The following is a 26,285-nucleotide window of genomic DNA, read 5'->3' on the forward strand; positions in this document are numbered from 1 at the left end:
TTGCCGTTACAGAATGAATAATCCTGAAATCTGAAAATATAATTCATTAATAATTTGTACATGTTAAATACGATTTACAATTTATAAATTTGTTTTAGTTGAATTTTATATATTACAAAATTTTTGGAATTCCGCCAAATAATATTAATTTAAGAATTAATTTTAAAGTTACTTGACATAATTTAAAAATAAAGAAAATTAAATTTTTTAAGTTATTATTACCACATTATACATACAATTCACAATAGTAATACATTATACATCAGATAATTGCTGTTATATTTAATTCGCGACCTTAAGCAATGGGGTATTCTCATGATTTCGCTGGATGCGAGCCTGATACGCTTCCTTTAACTGCATTAATACGTTGGCGAACAGGATTGTTCCAAAGAAAACGAGGACGGTGCCAATCCAATGGCTGATCGTGAACGGATTGCGAAAATAGAGAATGGAGAAGATCAGAGACACGAATTTGCGCAACGTAACGACCATTGTGACAATAAGGGAGGCGCATTCCGTGGTCAACACGTAAACGGCGCTGATGCAGATATATTGGGTGATCACATTGCACAGCAGATAGAAGAGCATCAGCGAAAAGGACCAAGTGATGCCCATTTTGTTTAGCAACGGGATGGCGACCTGCTCCGAGGCGATGGCAATATTCCAGTGTTGGACAATGTTGCCGGCCATAATGAGAAAGCCGGGCAGCGGCAGCATGTGCGTATAGAAGAGAGCCTCGTTCGGGTGTTTGCCGTAACGCTTGTAGATGACCTCCTGGTAAATGCCCATATAGGCCGTGACGAGCAGGGCAATTGCCAGCAGAGCAATGCCCACGCTCCACCAGAACAGATCCGAGAAGGACGTCTCCACCTTGGCCAGCGGATGCGTCTTGTCCTTGACATCGCCACTGGACACCAGCGTGCACAGTATTATGCCCGCCGTGATCATCACGACGGAGCTGTACTGCCGGAGATTGTAGCGCTTCTTGAGCAATATAATGCCCATGATCATGTTGGCCATCAGCGAACCGCTGCGGAAGATCATGTGCAGCGGCATGGGTATGTTGAAGTTGAAGGCATAATTATTGCACACGTTCGCGCCAAAGAACAGCACCACGAGCAGCACGTAATCCTTCAGAGCGATCTTCGGACTGACCGTAAAGAACTTCGATGTAAAGATCAGTCCATTTAGCGCAATAAACAGAAACTGCAGAAAGGTTATCAAATTGCCGGCACCTGGATCGATCTGAATGATCAATTCCAGAAAGACAACATTGCTGCAGCATCCGATGAACACAAACAACATGGCCAACAGAGCCTTCAGACTAGCCATGATGTCAATTAATTAAATAATATTTGGATTGCCAACATGCGCGACCTGTAGAGTCTTGAATTAAGCGAGAACTGTGCCAACGGCTGCTGTTGGCAGCGACAATAGTTATGGACAAATAAATGATTGCACAGCTGTGGCTGCTCGAACGTAAACAATTGAGAGATGTCAACAAAAGTCCAAAGCAAATCGACAATTCTAACGGGTATGTTTGGACCTAATAAATGAGAATCATAAATGTATTAAAACGTTTAAATGTTTAATTTGTACGCCAATAATATGAGACAGTCACCTAGTTTGTCACTAATATATGCTTTTTGTGTCTTAAAAAATCAAAATTTATATCTATATATCTATATTTTGTGATATTAAAATGCAACTTTGGCTGTCATTTTAATTTAAATAAAAATTGTGTGACCAGCTTTTTACAAAAGATCAGTTTGGGCATAGTGCGACCATATTTAGAACGTTGTGATCAAATAAATATGCAAATACTGGAATTACGCGTTTTTCTGCGTCTCTGCGCTGGTCACATCGTGCAGAAGAGCGTGTGCAAGAGATATGCGAAAAAAGAAAAGTTTGCAGCAACAAAGTCGCAAATTAAACGAAAAGAAGTTACTAGCAACAGAATAAAATTAATTACGAATTTAATCTTTTTAAGTGGCTGGCAAAGCAAATAGTACGAAATTTCATTGTGCTTGTATGTATATGCATGTCTGCATCTGACCGTAACTGTGTGTGTGTGTGTGTGTGTATGTGTTTTTAGTGTTTATACGTGCTTGTTTTGTTTTGGTTAAATGAGTTTGTTGTAAATTACTTGTGTATAAAATGACGATGATAAAAAATATTTGAAATATCTATCAAAATAATTCGTAAAATATTAAATTTTATGTATATTTATATCCAATTTCTCCCAATTTGCAATATACATATATTCTCTGGACAATAAGTGGCAACTCCAAGCCAACATGTATACAAAAACAAGAAGCGACTATGAAAACGAATCGCACAATAAATAAATGGAAGGCAAACGCGCAAAAAAGAAAAAGCGACCCAAAACGAGAAAGAGAATAAGCAATTTCGTCGCTTTAGTACAAAATTTCTAGTTACGCGCATTTCACTCAAGAACATTTGTACAAATACACTAAAAATAAAAAACAACAGAAACGACCACATAAAAAAAAAATACACCGTTTAGTATTCAAAATTGTTTGGTAATTCAATGAGAAGGCGCAAGTGAAGAGGCGGCAAGAAACAGAACCCAATTAACAGAACTAAGCAAGACAGAACTAAAATAAGCATATATACATAGGTAAAGAGTGAGTGCTGGACACATTTTACATCTACCGCGGCTCCTCCACAACCCAACTCAACAAAGCAGCTGCTGCTCAACTTTATCGCAAGCCGAAAATTACAATAATATATATATAGTATATATATATACATACATATAAATATATAAGTGTGGTAAAAACTCGATGCTATGCCGCTTCAGCCTCGCTGCAAATTTCTTTTGAATCGTATACAACACAGTTGTTTCCCAGCACCCCCACCATATGTACACACATACATACATACATACTGATATATTTATGTACATGTGCAAATTGATATGTATTTTGCCCGCGCGCTTGCAAAATCCCTAAAAAAAAACAATTTTCGTTTGCATATATGTATATTTATTTATTTTTTTTTTCTACAATTGTGTATGATTTTTGCGAATGTTCGTCTATCGTCTATCTTTTTGTTTACTAATACAAATAATAATTCAATCCATTTGTTAATATTTTGCAGAGACGCTTAAATCATCAGGCGGTTATTATGAAAGGTTATAATTTGTTTCAACATCCTTCCCCCTACATTCATAAAATAGAATGAAAACACATCTTCGGACACCGAAGACTAAATACCCTTGCAGACATTAAGCATCCGTTCACTTTCATACAAAAGTAAATTTTCCACGTAATGTTTTTAAAAAACACCTTAATAATAAAGAAGAAACCAAAAAATGCTAAATGATAGAACTTAATTTTGGACTGATCAAAATATATGATATAGTGGTCCGATCCAAGAGAATACGAAAGATGTACCAACTGCGCAGGAAGCCGGATCTTTATCAGACACAGATATATGTATATCATTACCAAGAATAAGAATTTTTGGAATCGGAGATGCCTTCATTATATATGTATATTATCCTCTGCAAGGGTATACAATAAAACAAAATATATATGTGCATATGCGAACATGTATGTACGTTATTTTTGTTGCCGTTGCCGTTGCCGTTGCCTAAGCCAGGTTTTGTCTCCTAACATGAGCCCTAACTTGCTAAAACAAAAACAACAACAGCCAACACCCAGGCCCCAATTTCCCGCAGACCGCAAGTATTATAAATTAACTAACGATTTTTTGTTCATTATCCAACCAGGAAATTACTATAAAATGTCTCGTAACAAAGACAAATATGACAGCACGAACAGAAGGCAACAGATATTTCTGTCCGCCGAAGATATTGCCGCTGGCAAAAAGACAAACTGGACAGGACTCGAAATAACGGGTATGTAAAGCTCTCCTAAATTTCTGGAATTTATTAAAAACTAATCCTCTTGCTACTGTTTGCAGGCTGCGTGCGCAATATCAGCCCCTCGTTGTGGGAGTTCGAACACCTGACCGCCCTCTATCTGAATGACAACCAGCTGCTGCGGCTGCCAGCGGATGTGGGCCTGTTGGTTAGCCTGCGAACCCTGGATTTGTCCAGCAACAAGCTGCGCAGTCTGCCCGCCGAGCTGGGCGAGCTCATACAGCTGAGGTGGGCTTACCCCCAATCGCAGTGCAATCACGATCAGCAACTAATTGGGGTTTATTTCTTAACTATTTCCAGAGAGCTGCTGTTGAACAATAACTTTCTGCGTGTGCTGCCGTATGAGATTGGCAAGCTGTTCCATCTGGTCATACTTGGTCTGATGGGCAATCCGCTGCAAAAGGAGTTTATGAACATCTACAATGAGCCGAATGGCACGCCGAAATTGCTTACCCACATGTTGGACAACTTGTCATGTGAGTAGCAAACATTTTGTTACTCTATTTCTATGTATTTGCCGCTGCATGTGTGCGAGTGTGCGTGTGTATGTGTGTGTTTGTATTTTTACGCGGGCTCCTGTTTCTGCAAAAAGGAAAGCTAAAAAGGGGCATGAAAAGAGAAAGTTCTCTTGTGCTGTAAACGTCTCTTTTATACCCTTACAGAGGGTATTACAATTGTGTTCCAAAATATGAAACGCACTAAAAGCGAGAACTTTTTGTTTTTGTGTAAGTTATGCTCCGTTTTGGGGCATCTCTTCATAAAACATTGCAGATACTCTTTTTATTTTTTATGTGAAAGTAATAATCTTTGACACTCCTTACTTGTTTTTATCTAATTTTATTCAAAACAAGTTGATGATTGATTGATTGATTGCTTACTTGAGCAACATCGAACTACTATTTATCTATATTTATTATTGAGTTAATTGTCGAATTACTATCATTGTGTGTATTGGTTAAGGGTATTTATCTTTCGGCGCAGCGTTATTTTTTAGTTTTCTGTTCGATTCGTTTTCAATCTGCAATGCGAGCTTTGGTTGACAGGATGGCAAAAGGCGCGCAACCGGTTTTCGAACGACCGATTGGCCAATTAAAGTTCAAACTCATGGTTTTTCTTATTAATAATGCCAAACATCAATTATAATTTAATTGAATGCAAGCGCCAAAATGATATGCAACGCAATTACAGCAACAATAAAAAAAGCAAAACAACAACAAAAGCAACACCGCATGACCTCGACATGCAAAGCTGCTGGACGTTGGCCCAAAGCTGCAACAGCAGCAGCAGCTTGCAGAGAGCGAGCTTAATGAAGAGTGTGTGCGCTTGCGAGCGAGAGAGAGAGAGTGAGAGCGTGAGAGCGCGAGAGTGTGAGTGCAAATGCGGGCATAACGGCTTCAAGTGCGTTTACTGTTAGGCCGGCAAAGCTCGTGCGCGAATGAAATTGAATTCGCTGCCATCAGTCTGCCACAAGCTTGGCTCGCGAGCGGACGCTTTAACTCTACAGCCGAGGCCAGTCGAAACCAGTTTTCTAGCTGTCGCGCCGACTCGTCTCGTCTCGTTTCGTCTCGTCTCGTTCTTGTCGCTGGCTGCGCCTGCGCCTGCGCCAAGTGTTTCGTAATTTCGACAGCGGCAGCAGCAACAGTTGCTGTCGTCGGCAGAGCGAGCAATAGTTGTGCCAGTTTCTTTTGTGCAGTTCGGTCGGTTCGCTTTTCAGACGCTTTTCATTTCGTGCGAATTTTCGGTTGCCGCGTGTGGAAATGCTTTTCGCAATGGCCGCCTGAAGCATGCATTGTGAAGTGTTGAAATTGCAAATTGCGGCCAAGTGATGTGCGATACGCACGGCAGACGAGGACAACAGACGCTGCTACCACGTGAGATACGAACGACGAGGCAGGATAATTATGAGATCGCATGTGGCCGTTTATCGTGCACCAGAAAACACAAACGGTTGCCAGTTCGCTAGATACGCGCTCCACGGGCCACCGGCGCCACCACATCCCTTGCAGCCGCCGGCCATTTGGAATGCCGCGCCGCCCACAGCCCCAAACTCCTGCTACAATCTGCGCGCCCAGCTGCATCATGGACTATACCATGCAGCAGCAGGAGCTCCACCACAACAACAACAGCTGCTGGTCAATCAGCAGCGGATCAACGAATGCGCCGGAATACCGCTCATCTCGAATGCGTGCAGCCACTTGACCCCGGCGCAGCGTCATCGGCTGCTGCGCAAATCGGGCAAGCCCTGGCCAGCCGCTGGCGCGCACTCCATGTCCCAGCTGGCGGCGCATGCGCAGGGCCAGCCGCTGCTGCAGAACGGAAACAAACAACATCATGCCCAGCTGCAGCAGCAGCAGCAACAGTACTCGCCGCAATCCTGGCCAGCGCACGCCTCCAGCTATCAGCCCATGCGCATAAATAACTTTCAATTGACGGACAAATCACGCACGCTGCGCTATCAGAACTCGGCGCCGGCGGTGCTCAGCGCCCAGGAGCAGCAGCAGCAGCAGCAGAAACTGAACAGCAGCAGCAATAACAACAACAACAACAACTGTGCTGGCCAGGAGCCGGCATCGTCTGCGGCGGACACCTGTCTGCCGCGCATCATTAAGCCGAGGAAGCGCCGCAAAAAGGATCGCAAGCCGGCCAACGGAGTGCTGCTCAAAATGGATGCGGATTTGCAGCCAAAGCTGCAGCAGCATCAGCACGCATCCAATACGGCCAACTATGCCCAGCTGCTGCCCCTGGCCGGAGGCAGTGGGGGGATGCAGCATGATCACAGCCATGGCGTATGCTTTTGTCGCGACTGCGATCCGCTGCGCTCGCTGTGGGATTACCCGCTGCGCCGATCGCTCTCAGATGCCAGCTCCAGCGGGCAGGGGGGCGCCAGCAACTCGTCGAGCAACTCGTCCACGTCCACGCACTCGGACAACTCGTCGTGCGCCAGCTCGATCTGCTCGCGGAGCGTGCCCAACAATTTCGATGAGACGGAACAACACTTTGCGCCCATCACCGGCGACAGCTGTCGCGCCGAAATTGTGGGCGTCATCGGATCGCAGCGCAGTCACGCCCACGCAGCAGCAGCCCCAGCAACAACAGCTCCAGCTGCAACTGCAGCTCCAGCTTTGTATTTGAGCGACTCGAGCGATAGCTCAGGCTATGGCGACATCCTGAGCGGCATGAACATTGCCAACGATCTGTTTGCCAGCTGCTTTGGCCATGGAGCCGCTGCCAACGCAGCCGAGACGCTGCTCGACGAGAGCATCAACGAGATTTCGCGCAAGCTGATCGAGACGTGCGCCGTTAACGAGCTGCCACCAAATGAGGCAACCGCCGACGGCGGCGGCTCGAGTTGCGCCGGCGACAGCGACAGCTGCTCGGCGTCAGCCAGCGACAGCGGCTTGGATAGCGCGGGCAGCTATAACTCCGAGGCGCTTGTCTTCAATTTTGAGCATTTGAATCTGATGGATGCGAGTTTTGTGACGCCCACAGCTCTGGACTGCAACAACAACAACAACAATGCTGATCGCAAGCAACAATTTTATAACAATTGCTTCGACTTGGTTTGGCGCAACAACAACAACAACAGCAACAACGACTGCAAAGGCGGCGGCGACAGCAGCGCCACGCCCACAACTCTAATACTGGGCACGGTTGGAAAATTGAAGCCAGCATTTTCCACCATCTCGTGACGATAAACTAAGCGCACACACACATCAACGAAATCCAAACCAAAACTGAAGCCCACGAAATTTCCAGTTAATTGCCAAACCCTTTTTTTCCATGTGGGCGTGTGCGTTGCATAACCAAAAACCGTTAACCCACAAATTAAGCGAATTGTCAGCTGAAGAGAAATTGAATGGCAAAAGAAACGAAAAGAGCACGAGACATTGAAATTAATGCGCCATGGGCGCAACAACAACAACAACAACAGCAGCAATTGACAGAAGACGCCTGCGCTGCAAACTTTGTACATCTATATGTGTGTATATATATATACATATATATATGCATGTGTATATATACATGCTACAGCTTTCACTTTCGCTGCGGCGAAGTTGCTTTGTTTTTGCCCAGACAAGCGGCGAGATTCAACCGCAAAGACAAAAACAACAACGAAAAGTCTTATGCAGATTTTTAAACGCAAAAGTAATAGAAATCGTGACTAGACAAGAGGCCCAGCTAAATTTGTGGATGCGAATACAACACACACACATATATATATATACATATATATATACAACTTATATATATACATATGTATATACTTTTATATCAAGAGCGATGACGCATTTGTAACATTTGTAAAAATTGGTTCAGTTTTTTTTTTTGTTATTTGTGCATTAACCTTTTGTATTTAAAGAGCTTTGAGCTTAGCTTTTGATAAGTTTTGAATAGATGATAATGCTATATTTAGTTAGACAGCAAAGCAAATAATGGGTCAAGAGAAGTATAGCACCTAAATCAATGATGTACTGCGAAATATTGATTTATATTAATATATATATTATCATATCATATATTTCTCTAGGCGCAAATTTGTTTCACTTTCTTCTTTTTACTTCTGCAAACTATTTTTTTTGGTTGACCTTAATTATTTGTCTTGCTGAACTAATAATTTGTTTGTAGTTCCTAATTAACACTTGGTTTTTTTTTTTTGCAAAATTGGGTTTGTCGTTTTCGGTTGGGTTTTAGGTAACAGTTAGTTTATAGAGCGCTACGAAGTGAACTTTTTTAGTTATTTAAGTTTATTTATATTATTTTTTTAAGCTAAATGCTGTTGAGACAAATCACATTTCAAGACACGCAATGATCTCTCGAATTGAGTTAAGATCATGATAGAATATGTTCTCGATATCTAGATATATATATATATATGGTTTTTCAGTTCATTCCATAAGGAGATCAGAAAATGATTTGAATTTCGGTTTTGTTCATTTGGTTTTAATCATGAACTATTTTTAATTCGATTTGCTTGGTTGGGCTAATGTATATATCGAATTCTCAGCTTCTTTGTGCTTTTAGTATTTATATATATCAAATCATTCAAATGCTACTGTTGGGTTTTTGGTCTTATCCGAATCACTCGAACATATTCTTTAACTTCAATTAGTTTGCTTAGATTCAGTAGATTGTTTCCAAATGTATTCAATCTATCCGAATCATTCGAATTATGCGAATGCATTCCTGCATAAGTCTGCATTCATTCGATTTCTGTTCATGTCTTATAGTGCATATTAAACCTATTCGAATTGAAATGATTTTTAATACTATTCGAATCATTCGAATGCATTCAAAACAATACGCATGGACTTAAGCTTGATATTTATTGTATTCACTTCGACTGAACTCTGGCACTCATTTATATTTCGCTCGCTTCGATTGATTTCGATTTAGTTTTTAGTTTAAGTTTTTGGGTCAGCTTAGTTTACAGCTGTTGGCTGTTGGCTGAAGGTTAAGGTCGCCGCTTTTTAATTTGTAAGACACTTTTTCTAATTATGCCATGCTGATCACTGAGCATAAAATCTAAGACAACAGAAGCAGCAGCCCTAGTTACCTGCTTATTTAGCAGTTGGCGCCGAGTAAAAGTTTTCGCCTTTTTTAATTAAAAGAAACTCACGAGCGCGCAAAGAAATTGCATTTGTTGCTCTCGAGTTTTCCACTGTTGCTGCTGTTGCTGCTGTTGCTTGGCATGATAGAAAAATGTCACAGTTTTCCACGATCGAGTCGAGTTCCGGCCAATGGCGGGGCCGCCCAGTATGGAGCCGGCTGCTTTTGTTACCATTCCCCACATAAACTAATTTATTTAATTAAGATTTTCACTAGTTTGTAATTGTAATTGTCATTGTCATTGTTAATGTATTTCTATATGTGTTATTGCACAAATAACAAAACGGAGGCGATTTACCACATATACCACATATACTTCACATAATTCTCATTCCACTTAGCCTTAAGTATCTCCATTAAGTTTTATTCTTGTTTCGCGCACAATACTGCAATTATTATTTATTTTGATTAAGCGTGAACGAGAGCTCAATAAAATACATAAATAAATAAAGAAAAACCCGATTGTGTTTTGGAAAAGTAAAAGAAAAAACTGATTACTGTTTTGATAGCCCCGAAAAGTTTGTTTCCCTTGGCGGCGGCTCTGTCAGCCGCAAGATTTCTATTGGGGCACGTTCGAGCCGATGTCGACGGTTTTCAAATAAACAAATAACAAATAAACAAACAAACAAACCACCGGAGAGACAGGCAAATAAACATACACTACTGAACATTGGAGCACTGATCTTGGGACCGTGGCTGCACTTGAGAGTGAACTTTCCAAGCATTAGCCCAACGAATTATTACTATTATTTTTATACCCTTGCAGAGGGTATCATAATTTTGTCGTCAAATGTGTAACGCATAGAAGGAGGTGATCGTTCGAAAAGTAGGTTCCTGTATGAACAACTTTTTTGTTTATCAAGATATCTTTGCGAAACTCAACATTAATTACTTTTACTATGCGTCTCATATATATGCAAAATCCTATCAATATCGAACAACTATATCATATAGCTGTCATAGGAACAATCGGTCGAAAAGTAGGTTCTTGTATGAAAAACTTTTTTGTTTATCAAGATATCTTTGCGAAACTCAACATTAATTACTTTTACTATGCGTCTCATATATATGCAAAATCCCATCAATATCGAACAACTATATCATATAGTTGTCATATGAACGATCGGTAGAAAAGAAGGTTCTTGTATGAAAAACTTTTTTGTTTATCAAGATATCTAAACCAAACTCGGCATTTATTACTTAACGTAAACGTTTTATATATATGCAAAATCCCATCAATATCGGAACAATATATCATATAGCTGCCATAGGAACGATCGGTCGAAAAGTAGGTTCTTGTATGAACAACTTTTTTGTTTATCAAGATATCTAAACCAAACTCGGCATTTATTACTTTACGTATACGATTTATATATATGCAAAATCCTATCAATATCGGACCACTATATTATATAGCTGCCATAGGAACGATCGGTCGAAAATTACGTTTTTAGATGAAAAACTTTTTTGTCTTCCAAGATATCTTAACCATACTCGGCATTAACTACTTTTCCAGTGCTTCTTAGATTCGGGCAAAGCACTATGAGCATTATGAAAAGGTTGGGTCTGCAAGGGTATTAAATCTTCGGCGTGCCGAAGACAGCCCTTCTTTGTCGTTTTTTCTAGTTTTAGTTTTACAGCCAGCCAAACTTTGAACCAGCTTTTGTCGTAGCCTGGCTGAGATTGTTTACCTTTCACCTGGTGTCGCGGCGTCTTCCTCTTTAATTGAAAGAGCCGCTCGTATTGAAAATGTTCGCAGGGATCCGCTGTATTTTAACCGTAACTGGCAAATTAATTTCTTTTTGTTGTGCGCCACAAATTGCCGGTCATTTGGCTAATTAATGTCTATATTTTAGGGTCTCGTCATCTTTTTTCTTCTACTATTCATTTTGCCACAATGACTTCTGACCAGCGCACAAGGTGGCTGACTCCTAAAGAGCCCGCTTATGTTCTAAGTCGACTCTTTCCACAACTTGTCTGCCACTTTTCTTCCCCTCTCCCTCCCCCCCTCTCTCTCTCTCTCTCTCTGCAAAAGAGCCGGCTATCGTCCAACCGTTTGAGTGGGTCAGTGGATAATTGGGTCATTTGCAACACTGTTTGCGCCATCACGCCGGCAACTGTTGGGAGCCCCAACACTGGCTAATGTGTTTGGCTACGTCAATAAATGCGTCGTCTTCTTCTTCTCCGTTGACGTCTTGTCCAGGTCGTGTTCTTCTCTCTTCGCCGGTCAACGGAGCATTCCATAGTTAGCTTCGTCGTCGTCTGCTAAAAGCAATGCTTGTTTTTTCTCTACAATTTAATTTGTTACTAAATGCCCTTTTCCGCCGAATACATTAACATTTTTATCACGTTTGCGTCGCTCGCAATTACGAACTGCATTGTGATTACATTTTTCCTTTATTTGCTTTAATATCAAGAACCTTCAAACTTATTATATCAACAACTTCTTGATTTCTCCTTTTATATCTATACATATATCTACATCATATAGCTGCCATAGGAACGATCGGTCGAAAATTAATTACTTGGAAAACTATTTCACTTCTTATGAAAAACTTTTTTGTTTTTTATGCTCCTTACATGTATGAAAACTCTTAATAAAATCGGACAACTATATAATATAGTTGATATGGAAAAGATTGGTGGAGTAGTAGGATATGGAAAATAATCGGTTTTCAAAGATATTTCAACCAATTCAGCGTGCTTTCACATATCTGCCAAAGGGAAAAGTCTGCAAGGGTATTGAATCTTCGGCGTGCCGTAGCTATCTTGATATACCTTAGAAGCTATATTATCTAGGTACCCAACATTATGAATGTAAGATCTCGTAAAGTACACAGAAATCCAACTTTTATCAGCTCTCCCGAAATTGTTGACCTGCACTTCAAAAAGATCGGCAGATAAACATCGGAGTTAATCAAGATTCCCTTTCTCGTAGTATGGGGCAAGGGGAAGAGAAATTAATTAATGGATTCAGGGTATTTCCTAGATGGGTGCTACCTTCTAAAAGAAAATGTCTCTTAAAAAAAGGAATACAAAACTTTGTATTTAATTATTCTAATCTTCCTCGTAGAACTCTTTTTAAACTGAAACTCTGTTCGAAATCTCGCTATGTTCGTATTCCAATTTCGTTGTTTTTATAGGGAAAATTTCTAGTTATTTATAATCTTATCTAAAAGGAACTTTAACAAATATAAATATGATATAATAATTTAAGTAACTGACGAACATTTATTCGATCATCGAATTTAAATTTAAATTAATTTAAATCCCTTCATTTTAAACTTATCTAGGATATTCCATAATGATAAGACTTCTTGATGTTGAGATGTATCTGACGATCGAATAAATTGTTCAATGCCTCGTTAGACTTATTTTTCTTAATTTAAATTTTTTCTTTACAAATTAAAGTCGATTATATTTAAAATAATAGCGCTTGTTAGTGTATTTACGCTTTGGCTTTGGCTTATTTCTCCAGAGTTTTCTCTGCTCTGCGATTTTTGTCGCTTCACCTTGTTTTTCTTCTCTTCTTTTTTTTTTTTTCGTTTCGATCGCGATTTTTCCATTCGTTTGGCATTTTTGTCTTGCTGCATTTTCAATTTATTGCCTCATTTGATTGATGCACGGAGATCGCAGATTTTCCCAATGAAATTGAAAGTCTTCCGACCACAAGGCCAGGCCAGACCAAGCCGGGCCGGGACGGGCTGATGGCCCAGTTGCGGGACTCCAAAAAAAGAAAAAAGGCCAAATGTCGACGAAAAAGGTTACGCAAAATGTCAAACAGTTAAGAATCTAACGGCCACAAATGTCATTATTACATTTATTTTGTCCACCTTTAATGTCGTCTGCTCGCAGCTTGGCTTTGTTGTTGTCTTCTTCTTCTTCGTCTTCGTTTTCACATTTTCACAGACAACTTCTGGCGAAGCTTTACCTGCGCGCAGCAATACCTTTGCTGTAGTCGCTACTTTACCTGCCCTACGTGAGTCAAAGGCAAAAAGCTTCAGGTAGATCTATCTGTGTGTGTTGGTTAAATATTTGTCTCTACTTTATCTTTAGCTTTAATTTGCCTTTAGATCGTTGTTCGCCGTATCTGTTAACCAGGTCATAAGCGTATCGTATTATTGCGCAAGAATGCGCTCTTTGATTGGGAAATCAATATCAGGCTGGGGGAAAAAAAATTAAAAGAAAAAACAAAATTAAAAAAATAAAATTAAAAAAAAAAATAGAAAAATTAAATCATCCAAAAAAAAGTTAAGATCGTTGCAAGCCAAATCCATTTTTTCCATTTTTTTTATCTGGGAATAGAAATCGAAATAATATGAAATAAGTTCATAAATGTTTAGCACGTTCCAATGATAATTATCAAAAAATTAACAAAAAAGCAGATCAAGAGCTATCTTATTTTAAAAGTTTAACAAACCTAGCTTCATATATTTAAAAAAAAATAAAATATATTCTATTAACAGTTTTTAGACAAATGCAGGAACAACTTTAGATAACGTAACTCCTTCATTCCTGGGCTTAACATCTCCTTAGAACATCTCCTTGGAGCATCTCGCTTAGCCCATTTTAAATACCAATTCTTTTCACTGCTCCAGCTTCTTAGTCATGAGTTTTTAATTACTTCATTCTATTAACCTTATTTTAAATGCCCATTCTCTACAAATGAAAAAAAAAAGTTAAAAATAAACACCTCGCTAAACGCTTGATAATTAACGACATTGTAGCTGGTCAAAACCTGAGAAATTAAATATGGGAACGAATTTAGTTTCACAAAGTATTTCGGAACAGAGTATAACTAAGTCAGACAATCTATTAAAACATAAATTAGTAATGTAGCTAGGCAAGGGAAATACAGTATATATCCATATATTGGGTGCCAGGACATGCTGGGATTCCTGGAAACTATACCAGGGACGCAGGAACTTCTGAGTGCTCCTGGGACTGTGACAAAAACGGAACTGACGAATGTCTGGGCAAGAATTACGAATGTCTAGGCAAGAGCAATACAGCAAATGTCCATCTATCGGGCGTCAGAACATGCTGGGATTTGGCTTTTCTAACGGTAGATTTAAGATTGCGCAAGCTTAAAATGTTGGAGTAAGATCATTGTAGACTCTGCCTTCAAACTCCTGCTCAGCTGGGAGGGGCTCGGATTCTTCTTAGTAGAGCTAGGAGAGAAGGTTTTGGGAGGCGCTCGGATGCTTCTTAGTAGAGATGGGAGAGCAGGTTTTGGGAGGGGTTCAGATCCTTCTTACTAGAGATAGGAGAGCAGGTTTTGGTAGGGGCTCAGATCCTTCTTGGTAGAGATAGGAGAGCAGGTTTTGGGGGGAGCTCAGATCGTTCTTATTCGAAATGGGGAGAACAGGTTTTTGGAAGCGCTCAGATCCTAGTTAGAAGAGCTAGGAGAACAGGTTTTTCTCTCATTCTTTAGGGCCGGAAAAAGAGCAATCAGAGACACAATAGATCCATTCACTCGCCATGCACTTGACTCTACCAATTAGAAAAAAAAGAAGAGATTTATTTTCGACAACCAAGCTCGTTAGGTTTTCAACAAACTCTTCTTAAACAAACTATTGAAATATAGACTTGCACGTTTTCTTGATTATGAAAGACATAAGCTATAATCGAACCAACAACTCGGCTCAATTGTTGTTGCTGATGAGCCATTAGTTTTATGAAGTCATTCGCTTGAATCTAATGCCCTTTTTGCTGCCCCACGTAAAGCCCATCTGAATGCTATTCGAAAGAGCAGAAGCAGCTGTTGAAGATGATGGCGTTAAAATGTTCGCATCAGACATTTGGACTCTTTTTTTTTTCAGCTATTTGTGCCTCATTTGCTGCTGTTGTTGTAACATTTTTTTATTGTTGTTGTTGTTGTTGTTGCTGCTGCTCACGAAATGAGCACAACATGAATTAATTTTTTACGTTTTTTCTGCGTTTTTTGGACTTCTTTTTTTCTTTTTTTGGTTACAACGGCGGCTGTACAAATTTTGTTTCTTTTATGTAGGTTTATAGTCAGCCTCGTTGTTGTTGCTGTTGTTGTTGTTACTGTTGTTGTTGTTGCTGTTGTTGTTGCTGCTGCTGTTGTTGTTGCTGTTGTTGTTGATGACGGCGTACTTGTTGCTGCTTCTTCTGCCTCTTTAACTGTTACCTAATCGTTTAATTGGCTTAAGCTAGTTTTGTGTGCTTTTATTTAATTTAATTTTGATGACAATTTATGCTTTATAATGCATTTTAAACGCGTCAACACGTTGTTGTTGTTGCTGTTGTTGTTGATTTATTGGAGCACATGCTGCGAACCGGTATTTATAACTGCAATAACAAACAATATCGCTGCCAAAAACGACAACGACAACAACAACAACAATAATAATAACAATAACAATAAGTAATAAAACAGCTGTTAACTGATTCATTAATTGGAACAGGCGTGAGCAGACGCTTATTTAGCTCTCTTTGTCCCCCCCCCCCCCCCTTTGGTCTCCCTTTGAATTTTAACTGTTTTTTTTTGTGGCCGGTTACAAAACATGTCTACAATTTATTTTTGGCTTTTTTGCTGTGTCATTGCTTGTCGTTATTTTTTTATTGTGTACTCTTTTCGGAGGGTATGGAAATTTACTCACAGAACGTGCAACGGTAGTTTCGGATAACATATATTCCGTTTTAAAATATGTTAGCAAAACGTGAACTAGTTCAACGGAACAACATTATTCACAAGCGGAACGGAGCTAGTTTATTCACAGGCTGTTAAACGAATAATCGATAACAATGTTAACGAAATATAACATTTTGTATCTCTTCTTATTTATATGTAAGAATTAATTATATTTTATAAAAAGTAATTAGCTTAAAGGTTAATAGCACAAATTTGAGTGTAAAACTTTGCCTAGTTACTTTGAATTCGATTACTTTAAAAAGTATACGATTTTATTAAGGGTATTACATTTTCGGCCAAAACATTTTTGTTTTTTCTTGTTCCGTTTTAATTTCCATTTTTTTTTTTTTGGCTTATTTCCGTTTCGCATAAATGGCCCAAATTTCTTATAAATATGCGAAAAAAATCGGAAATGTTTTATTATACCCTGTAAAAGAATTTAAACGATCTCGTGCCGAGCTGATATACTCTGTACGAAATATATTCTCTTTGATTTTCGAATATAATTTATATATATAAATATATTTTGTTTGCTTTAAGTAATATAACATTTCATGAAGAAATGTAAGCTCTAGTAGATTTATTTCTTTAGGCTGAGACCTGATTACGAAGTATTTAAACGTCGAGCTCTTGACATTAGCATTCTCTCACCTTCCTCTCTGTTGTATTTATGTATACAATTTATTATTATTATAAAATTATTATTATTAAATGTTTATGTGGAGTGCGCTTTCTGGTGCGGAAGTGGCGCATAGCCCGTTTTCGTTTTCATTTTGTTGCTTTTTTTTGTTTTTGTTTTTGTATGCTTCGGGCTTATCAAGGTTGTTGTTGCGTAAAAGGAAGTGCAAATGATTAGAAAGTCGAATGAACAGCCGCTAGGGCAATATAAATCATGTACATAAATACGAGGGCAAAAATAAAAGTTTCACTAGCTGCAAAAAAATAAGACGGGTTAACAGACGGTTAACTGTTAACAGAAACTGTTATAATTTTGATACGAAATGTGTTACGTTACGTACGTATGTGGAGACATTGTTGACCCCATACAGATTATAATTATATATTCATGATCAGTAAATAATGTAGATATACACGAGGGCAAAAATAGAAGTTTCACTCGAAAAAAAAACGGGTTAACATTTTTAACTGTTAACAGAAACTGTTATAATTTTGACACGAAATGGGAAGACATTGTTGACCCCATAAAGTATATTCTTGATCAGTATCAACAGCCTAGTCGATTAACCATATCCATTTGTATGAAAATGAAATAGGTTCACTATTTTTATATCTATGTCGAAATCGGCCGTATCGGACCATTATGTCAGCGTCACAAGGAACAATAGAAAATTAAGTGCATTTATCTGTTTCCATGCCAACTAATCTCTCAGCTAGTCATGAATCTTTTCAAAGCTTCGTTTTCTGTTGCATGCAGTATATATATCGAAGCCATCCGAGTCGGACCAATTTATCATAAACCAGCCATAGGAACGATCGGTCGGAATATAACTGATTGCATGAAAAAGTTGTTTGCTTCTCAGAAAACCCAAAAAAAAAAATCGGTATTCTATAGTTCGCTATGCTCCATACAACTGACAACTTTATCATATAGCTGCTATAGGAATAATCGGTCGAAAATTGATATGTAGTATGAAAAACTTTTTTGTTTTTCAAGATATCTAAACCATATTCGGCATTTATAGTTCTCACTATGCTCCCTACATGTAACCAAAATCTTATTTACATCGGATCACTATATCATATAGCTGCCATGGAAACAGTCGATCAAAAATTAAGTTGTTGTATGGAAAACTTTTTTGTTTATCAAGATATCTTGACCAAACTCGGCATTTATTAGTTTTACTATGTTCCTCATATACATGCAAATCCTAACAATATCGCACCACTATATCATATAGCTGCCATAGAAACGATAGGTCAAAAATTAAGTTATTTTATGGAAAACTTTTTTATTTTTCAAAATATCTTGACCAAACTCGCCATTTATGAGTTTCACTATGTTCATTACATGTAAGCAAAATCTTATTTACATCGGACTACTTTATCATATAGCTGCCATAGGAATAATCGGTCGGAAACAAAGTTTTTGTGTGCAATTTTATTTTGTCTCGTTTTTTAACATTTCAAGTGGAGTCCTCATTGAAAATTGATTACTCCATATACAAAATGTGGACCTATGACTCATCCTTGTAACTAGGTACTCTAGGGGTTGCCCTCGCATAAAGTTGGGAGTTTTGACGCAGCGGCAGGCTGGCCAGGTCCCAGTCGCAGTCCCAGCGTCGCCGCTGCTTGCTTTCCAATTGGGGGAGAAAGTACGCGCAAAGAGCTGAAAGTGGATCAGCGACAGCAGAAGAAGAAAAAAAATAATAATAATAAACGTAACCAAACCGCGTGGCAGCATCGCGTGAGCCCCAGACGCAGATGCAGCCACCGCAACAACAACAACAGCAACAACGACGACGACGACGACGACGACTCCTACAAAGATGCCAAGCTGTCGAATGAAAGCCCACGCGAATGCGTCGTCCGGCTGCCTGTGTTGCAGCAGCAACTCAGCTGCCGCCGTTGCATCCTCAGTGCAACAGCCATTAAACTGGCTACCGACCGCCATCCGCCAGTTCGTGTCTGCATAATCACGGTGCGCACTCCGGCGCACATTTCAATTGATTTTTCCATGTGACGCAGCAAAATTTGCTTGCCGGGCCGCTTATTGTTAGACTCTTGATCAACAGTCTGAGAAGCGCTGAGAGAGGCTGACAAGTCGAGTAAGTCGGCAGCCGCTACTTGAACGAGGGTTGCTCCTTAAATAAATCGATAATTGACTAATCGATAACATATTATAGTATTGTATAGTCCATATCAAAATCAGGTTCAGGCTAGTTGGAATTATACCAATTAAGGTTCAAGGTTCTTGTCAGGATAAGTTCACCGGGGACATATGTATGTCCCTATGAGAAGGGAGCTGAATATCCTCGTAGTGCCAATACATCTATAACTCAGAAAGTAGGATATTCTGAAGAACAAATATCCAAAGTTTTAGTCACGGATATTTTCAAGAGATTCAACGCAGTCGAGGCAAAGCTAGCTGTCAGTCTTAGTCATGAGTTAAGGTACTTTGAAAGTTAGACAAAAAAGACTGTGAATGAAGGTAGGATTGAAAAATTAATGATTAGGAGTGCCCGACTAAAAGATACCCTAAACCCAGTGCCGATCTTCCAATACAAATATGCATAAACTGTGAAATATTTATTAATTTCGTTTTAATAGGATTGAGATATTTAGATGGATAAATATATTGAGATCAAACGCGAATAATGCGCCAAAGATATTAACCGTGTTTAAGTAACTTATACTAAAGGGAAATAATCGTCTTAAAGGACTTTAAAAAATGGTTTAGAATCGTTAGGGGGACCTTGTAGACTGAGGTGCCATTATCCTCACATCAAATTTCAAAACGAAGAACTACAATTCTCGAATAAACATGTTCTTCAACTCAAAACCTGACAACCCTAAAAACAAGAAAGATCCAAGTAGCGCTCCATTTTAATAAAAAACTTTTACAAACTACTAAGATCGGGACTTTATTCTTTTGTTGGGCACTCAATTTTGGGAATTCTAAAGATCATCTAAATAAAAAACTGAATTTTATTTATTTATATAAATTAAGTAAAAAATTAAATTCTATCATGAAAACAAAAGAAGACTTTCAAATTAAGCCATCCTAATATTAATATATTTTATTTAGAGAAGTATTTGTGTTAGTTTTAAAATATAAATGGATAAATGGATAAGACTTGTATGAAGGGTCTGCATTCTTCTTCTTTGCCTTGAAGGGTATTTACTTAAATGTTTCTGCATGCCAATGTAAGCTGTTCTTGCAACATTTTGGGGAACTTTAAAATGTAGCATAATTGCTTGCAACTTGGCTGCTGAATAAACGACCCTCGTGTGCTTCTGAAGTCGTCGCAGTCGTGGGGCCACTTAACACTCGAGACGGGGGATTGGGGACTGGAGGGGACTGCGGACTGCAGCCTCGTTGCATGAAAAATGCTGTTGAACTGGTTTGTCTGTTGCGTGAGTGTGTGTGTGTGTGCCTGTGTGTGTGTGCGGAGTGCACCTTAAATTCAGTTTCATTATTATGATTTCAATGCAAGATTGGGTCTTAGTTGTGGCATCGTCAAACGCGGCGGGCAACGCCATTGAACATTGGCAGTCATATTTGCAGTCAGGTTGTTGCAGTTGGCTGTTTTCCACAAAAAGTGGTGCAAATGAAACGGGTTATCTAATTGCGGCTCTCCAAAGTGTGGCAAGTGGCGAGTTGACTTTTGTTTTCTATTCGGATCAGGCCTTCTCCGCCAACTCCATGTGCATACAAAATGTTGACTAAGCCAAACGAGTTGGTGGGGCGAGGGGCGAGGGGAAGGGTCGGATCGCAGGCGGACGGACGGACGGGCGGACGGACGGACGGGCGGGCGACGAACCGGCAATCAGGCTCTCCTCCGGTCGTGTTGTTAATCGCACCAAATTTCAATTTGAATTTCACTTTCTTTTTCGATACGCTCACTTGGGTTTTTGCCTTTCGAACTTTTGATTTTTTCTTCTCTTATTTTCTTTGTGTTTTGGAGCGCAGGCAACGACCATGAAAAATGTTGTAGAAAGGGCTGTGGCAGCCATAAAAATAATGTCTTGTTATACAAAAAGATCAGTTCAGATATATGTTATATAAAGGCATAAAGATTGCAAGTGAATGATATTACTCGGGGAATATACAGGTCTAGTATCTAATAGAAAGCGTTGCGAAAAGTGCTCAACTATAGAGAAGTTCTGATCTTCGTCATATATTGCTATTTCACAATATTTAAAAATAATAATTGTTAAAGATATAACCTAGATCGTTAAGTATAGAAAGTATACTTTATTATACCAAAATATCAGATCAAATATTATTATATAAATACTTGGCAACTACACAAATCAAATATAGGCATTATAATATAAGGGATTTATAATTTTGCCCTGAAATTTGTAACGCATAGAAGAAAACATCTCCGATCTAAAAAAGAACATATATTCTTCAGTTATTATCATGAATCTTTGCATAGGTCTGTCTTTCTGTTGCCAAATGGATCGAACTACTAAATTATAAGGCTTTACTTGGTTTTTGATGTAACCTTTTTTTATAAAACATCTTGACCTAACTTGGCATTTTCTAGTTTCACTAAGCCCCTTACAGTAAAGACAAATCTTATCTTATCTTATCGCTGAAATATGAAGTTCCTATATAAAAACGTGCTTGTTTATCAAAATAACTAGACTACAGTCGGGTTTAATATGCTCGCTACGTATTTTAGCAAAATCTTATCAACATCGAACATTCTCCCAAAAAGTAAAAACGTATTTTCAATAATCTTAATCTTACAAATGTAACTAGGAAGATATTGAAAATATTGGTATTTTATCGCAACTGTACGTCTCGTATCTTACAGATGCAAGGCAAGCTTTCAGCTATTTTGTTTTTTTCCAGTTCTTCAAGTAGAGAATTCTTCTTTAAAGATATGACACATGCTTTACAGTAGCAAACCATTCTTTAAAAAAAAAAGGAAAACAGCTGTTTGAAGTTTCTTGCTTTTTAGCACGTTCGTAAGTGTCAGTTGTGAATTATATTTGACAGTTTTGTAGCGCATTTATCTAACAGAAGACATATGTGCTCGTTTAGGTTTTTCGACTGTATGAGCTGTCAATTTACACTCAATTAACCCCCCAACCCCCGCCCCGACCCCCTTCTACGCTTGCTGCTTCAACTAAATGTTCCCCCCCCCCCAAAAAAAAATTGTTGTCTTTTTGTTTTTCTGTTTCAACATATATTTAAGCCAAAATTATTGACTAGCGTCGTTGGTAAAAGTTTCGTAATTGTACTTCTCGTTCGGCCCTCGCTCTGCCTAGAAACTGAGTAGAATAGTTGGCATTGAGTTTGTTGCCTAAGTCTTTTGTCAATTGTTGTTTTTTTTTTTTTATTTAGTTTCTATTTACATTTCTATACACCCACAAAAACATAGTTTCTTTTTTCGTTATTAAATAATTTGTTGCACTTTGTGAAACAATAAAAAAAAAAACCAAAAAAAAAAAATAAATAAATAAATAAATTGTACAAAAAGAAAAACCAGAAAAAGAATCGCCCTCCACAAGCTGCACAATTAAAATGCAATGAAAATTTTGTTAATGTTATCGTTAGAAACAGTGTAACGAACGAAAAGCAATAAGACCTGAGCTGAAACAAAAAGCAGTCGCCCAACGACAGAAACAACAACAACAAAATTATGAAAAATCACAAAATTTATTAAACAAAAAAAAAACAACAAACAAAAAAATAATAATAATAGTGAAAGTTTTTCATCGTCGCTCGCCCGACGTTTGCACAAAATTAACAGAAAAGCGAAATACGAAAAACAATCGTTTTCTTCCAAAGCAAAGCAAAACAAAACAAAATACAACAAACTCACACACACTTAAGCACACACGAACGCACACACACAACCTCAACCTAGGCGAAACAAAAGCGAAAAACGAAAAAACGAAAAAAAAAAAAGGAACAGCAACTGCGCGCTGCACAATCGGAAGAGTTGATTGAGCGTGAAGAGCGCGCGCGATCAGCTGCTGAGTAGGCAGCAGCAACAACAAGAGAGCAAATTGCAGCAGAGCGCCCCTCACACAAACACACACACACACACACACACGCTGACGCGAAGTAGGCAGGCGATAATAAAATTGGCAAACATCCGAAGCGAAATAACGGCGACATCCCCAAAGAAAATGTTGTAAGCCGCTGCAGCAGCATATCAGCAACGGCAAAAGAAGCAGCAGCAGAGTGGACGCCCACAAAAACGGCTAACAACAGGATTGGTGGCGGCGGGGTGGCACGCTGTGTCGTCGCCCGCCCACACCCGCACCCAAAGCCACAAACAACTTTGTGCTCCCAGGCGCATGTCGCCAGCAGTTGGAGAAACCCAGGTAGAGTGGACAAAAAAAAAAATCAAAAACAAAAAAAAATGAAATAAAATAGGCAACAAACCAAGCAGCAACGCCGCCACCTGCCTGCCTTCTGCTGGCGCACCGAAGGCGGAAGCTATTTGATTGCTTTTGCATGTCACTTTCACCGATCGCAGCAACAACAACTACAACAACAACAACAATGAAGACGTGACCGCAGTGTGTCAGTGGGGTGTGCGGACAGATCGTGTGTGTGTGTGCGGGTGTGCGGGTGTACGGGCGCTAATTTCATAATCGCCACTTTAACTTTAGCTCTGCCTGCCTGCCGTTTCATTGAATATGCCACTAACGTTTGCTCTCTTTTTCTTTTTACAGTTACCGTCAACCCACCGCCCCAACGGCCATGGCTGCCGCTCGCCAAGCCCAACAAATCGCGACCAGCCTGTAAGTAACTGTAAATCGTACGATAAGATATAGGCGACAAAATAGGGTTATTTAAAAAAGCTCGTGTACACAGCTTTTAACAGTTATTGATATTCCCAATGTTTTACACCCGTAGGAGCTCAATCGTAGTCTTCATTCCAAATTAGATTAACTAGAAAACTGCAGAAGATTGAAATATATTTGGTCGGAATTGATTTCGTATTGTCTGTCATCGTGTCTCTCAGAGTCGATCTCAAGGTCGACAAATAAAATGTACCATATCCTTTTTTGGGGTATTATAGATGGAGTCCTAATTTCTGTTATGCTGTTTAGCTCTGTTATGTTATTTCTGTTTAGCAGTTATGTTATTGTATGCTATGTTAATTTTTAATCGATAGAAACTATTTATCGGCTTCACTCTTTTTGCAAATAATAAAGATATTATTTAAAACATGTTGCTAAAGTTAGTATGGGGGTGGATTTAATAAATGTATGGACATATTATGTTATTTTAGAAACGCAACTGTTAACTGTTTGTTTATCCTGCAGGCATATTTACGGTCATGTGCTACAATGTGCTCTGCGATAAATATGCGACGCGACAAATGTACGGCTATTGTCCATCGTGGGCCTTGTGCTGGGAGTATCGGAAGAAGTCAATTATCGACGAGATACGGCATTATGCGGCGGACATTATAAGCTTGCAGGAGATCGAAACGGAACAGTTTTATCACTTTTTCCTGCCCGAACTGAAGAACGATGGCTACGAGGGCATCTTCTCGCCCAAATCGCGCGCCAAGACAATGTCCGAACTGGAACGCAAATACGTTGACGGATGTGCGATATTTTTCCGAACATCAAAGTGAGTTCAGCCTTAATTCAGATTCAATCCGGAGCTCAGTTAATAAAAGTATTTATATTTGCTTGCAGATTCACGCTGATCAAGGAGCATCTAATCGAATTCAATCAGCTGGCCATGGCCAATGCGGAGGGCTCCGACAACATGCTGAACCGTGTGATGCCCAAAGATAACATTGGCCTGGCCGCACTGCTCAAGGTGAAGGAAACGGCCTGGGAGCCAATGTCCGAGGTGACACAGATCTCACAGCCGCTGCTCGTGTGCACCGCGCACATCCACTGGGATCCCGAATTCTGTGACGTCAAGCTCATACAGACCATGATGCTGAGCAACGAGCTGAAAACGATCATTGACGAGGCCAGCCACAGCTTTCGGCCCGGCCACAAGAATGACTCGAACAGCGTGCAGCTGCTGCTTTGCGGCGATTTCAATTCGTTGCCCGACTCTGGCGTTGTGGAGTTTTTGGGCAAGGGGCGTGTTGCAATGGACCATTTAGACTTTAAGGACATGGGCTATAAGCTGTGCCTGCAACGATTGCTGTCCAACGATACCAACGAGTTTACGCATTCCTTCAAACTGGCCTCCGCCTACAGCGAGGACATAATGCCGCACACCAACTACACCTTCGATTTCAAGGGCATCATCGATTATATTTTCTATACAAAGACGGGCATGGTGCCCTTGGGCCTGCTCGGACCAGTTTCCACTGATTGGCTGCGCGAGAACAAAGTGGTCGGCTGTCCACATCCGCACATACCCTCCGATCACTTTCCGCTGCTGGTGGAACTGGAGCTGATGCATACTGCCAGCCAGCAGGCGCCTCCCAATGGGCTAATCAATCGACGGTAGCAATAGACACGGCGCGGTAGGCCAACGATTACGGTGACAACAACAACAACAACCACCGTTCGGACGGCCTCTGGCAGCGGCGGAACGTTGCAGTTCAGTTATCGGGGACGCAGCAGCAGCGGCAACAGCAACAGAAGCAACACCAACAACATCAATCAAAACAACAGCAGCAGCCTCCGCCCAGCTACACATGGATCATTTCGCAAACCTCCAAACAACCCAACAATCTGAGGAGCCCAATAGCATATATATATTTTTCCCATTAATCACCAAACACCAATGAGGGCGCCGCTCATTATTAATTCAGTTTATAGTTTAGTTCTGATTCTGGCTTGATTTCAATCCCGTGAGTTCTAAGATGACGATGTTGCAGAAGATCCGCTACTTTGTGCGCTGGCTCGTTTAAGTGCGTTAACAATGCTAACACCCAAACCCCAATCCGTATAAGACCGTCTCCAAGTTCATCTTCTATGCCATGGAGGTGGGTCCAACTATGATACGCACACGAAGCAGCGGATATGATCTGCACACACAATTTACTTGCTGCTCTTACACGCCGCGTTTCTCGTTCTATTTTATCATTTTTAATTTCAGTTTTAGCATCGAATAAACTATATAAATACACATAATTAAATTACGTTCTTGTAGACGACAACATTATGATACATGTAGCATATTTCATAAGCTCTGACTAAAACACACACACAACAAAAACAAAAACAAAAACAAAAACAAGCTATTTTTAAGTAAAAAATGCAAGAAAACAAGAAACTATTTTGTAAAGAATAAGCAAAAAAAAAAAACCAACACAAAACAGATTCAAAAATACAATTGATGATAATTTTCAAAATTGCCTTAATTCGCAAACAATATCTGGGCCACATCCATAAATTACCTATATATATATATATAAATATATACATAAATAAATAGAGCGTAAACACGTTTAAGGAATATATAGTACATAGTTG

At 39.6% G+C, this 26,285-nt stretch overlaps 3 protein-coding genes across 4 annotated transcripts; 2 read left to right on the forward strand and 1 right to left on the reverse strand.

Moving 5' to 3' along the window:
- Positions 1-226: 226 nt before the first annotated feature.
- On the reverse strand, positions 227-1,406 carry LOC135436992 (UDP-xylose and UDP-N-acetylglucosamine transporter-like). Its single transcript, XM_064694790.1, has one exon. It carries the CDS (start codon positions 1,330-1,332, stop codon positions 283-285), a length of 1,050 nt encoding a protein of 349 aa, XP_064550860.1. The 5' UTR covers positions 1,333-1,406; the 3' UTR covers positions 227-282.
- Positions 1,407-1,917: 511 nt separating this feature from the next.
- On the forward strand, positions 1,918-26,184 carry twin (CCR4-NOT transcription complex subunit 6-like twin). 2 transcript variants are annotated; one of them, XM_064694787.1, is made up of 8 exons: positions 1,918-2,029; positions 3,124-3,157; positions 3,758-3,886; positions 3,952-4,138; positions 4,211-4,386; positions 23,559-23,627; positions 24,156-24,468; positions 24,537-26,184. In XM_064694787.1, exons 2-8 carry the CDS (start codon positions 3,151-3,153, stop codon positions 25,312-25,314), a joined length of 1,659 nt encoding a protein of 552 aa, XP_064550857.1. In that variant the 5' UTR covers positions 1,918-2,029; positions 3,124-3,150; the 3' UTR covers positions 25,315-26,184. The 2 variants fall into 2 exon arrangements, with proteins under 2 accessions (XP_064550857.1, XP_064550858.1); XM_064694788.1 differs by lacking the exons at positions 1,918-2,029; positions 3,124-3,157; positions 3,758-3,886; positions 3,952-4,138; positions 4,211-4,386 and adding an exon at positions 22,783-23,204.
- On the forward strand, positions 5,246-7,896 carry LOC135436990 (uncharacterized). Its single transcript, XM_064694786.1, has one exon. The coding sequence runs from the start codon at positions 5,812-5,814 to the stop codon at positions 7,597-7,599; it is 1,788 nt and encodes a 595-aa protein (XP_064550856.1). The 5' UTR covers positions 5,246-5,811; the 3' UTR covers positions 7,600-7,896.
- Positions 26,185-26,285: the final 101 nt, after the last annotated feature.

This window comes from Drosophila montana, unplaced genomic scaffold (assembly GCF_035044405.1).
Source record: "Drosophila montana isolate Dmon_TW-CO22-7 unplaced genomic scaffold, ASM3504440v1 contig_3733_1, whole genome shotgun sequence".
NCBI classification, from domain to species: Eukaryota; Metazoa; Arthropoda; class Insecta; order Diptera; family Drosophilidae; genus Drosophila; species Drosophila montana.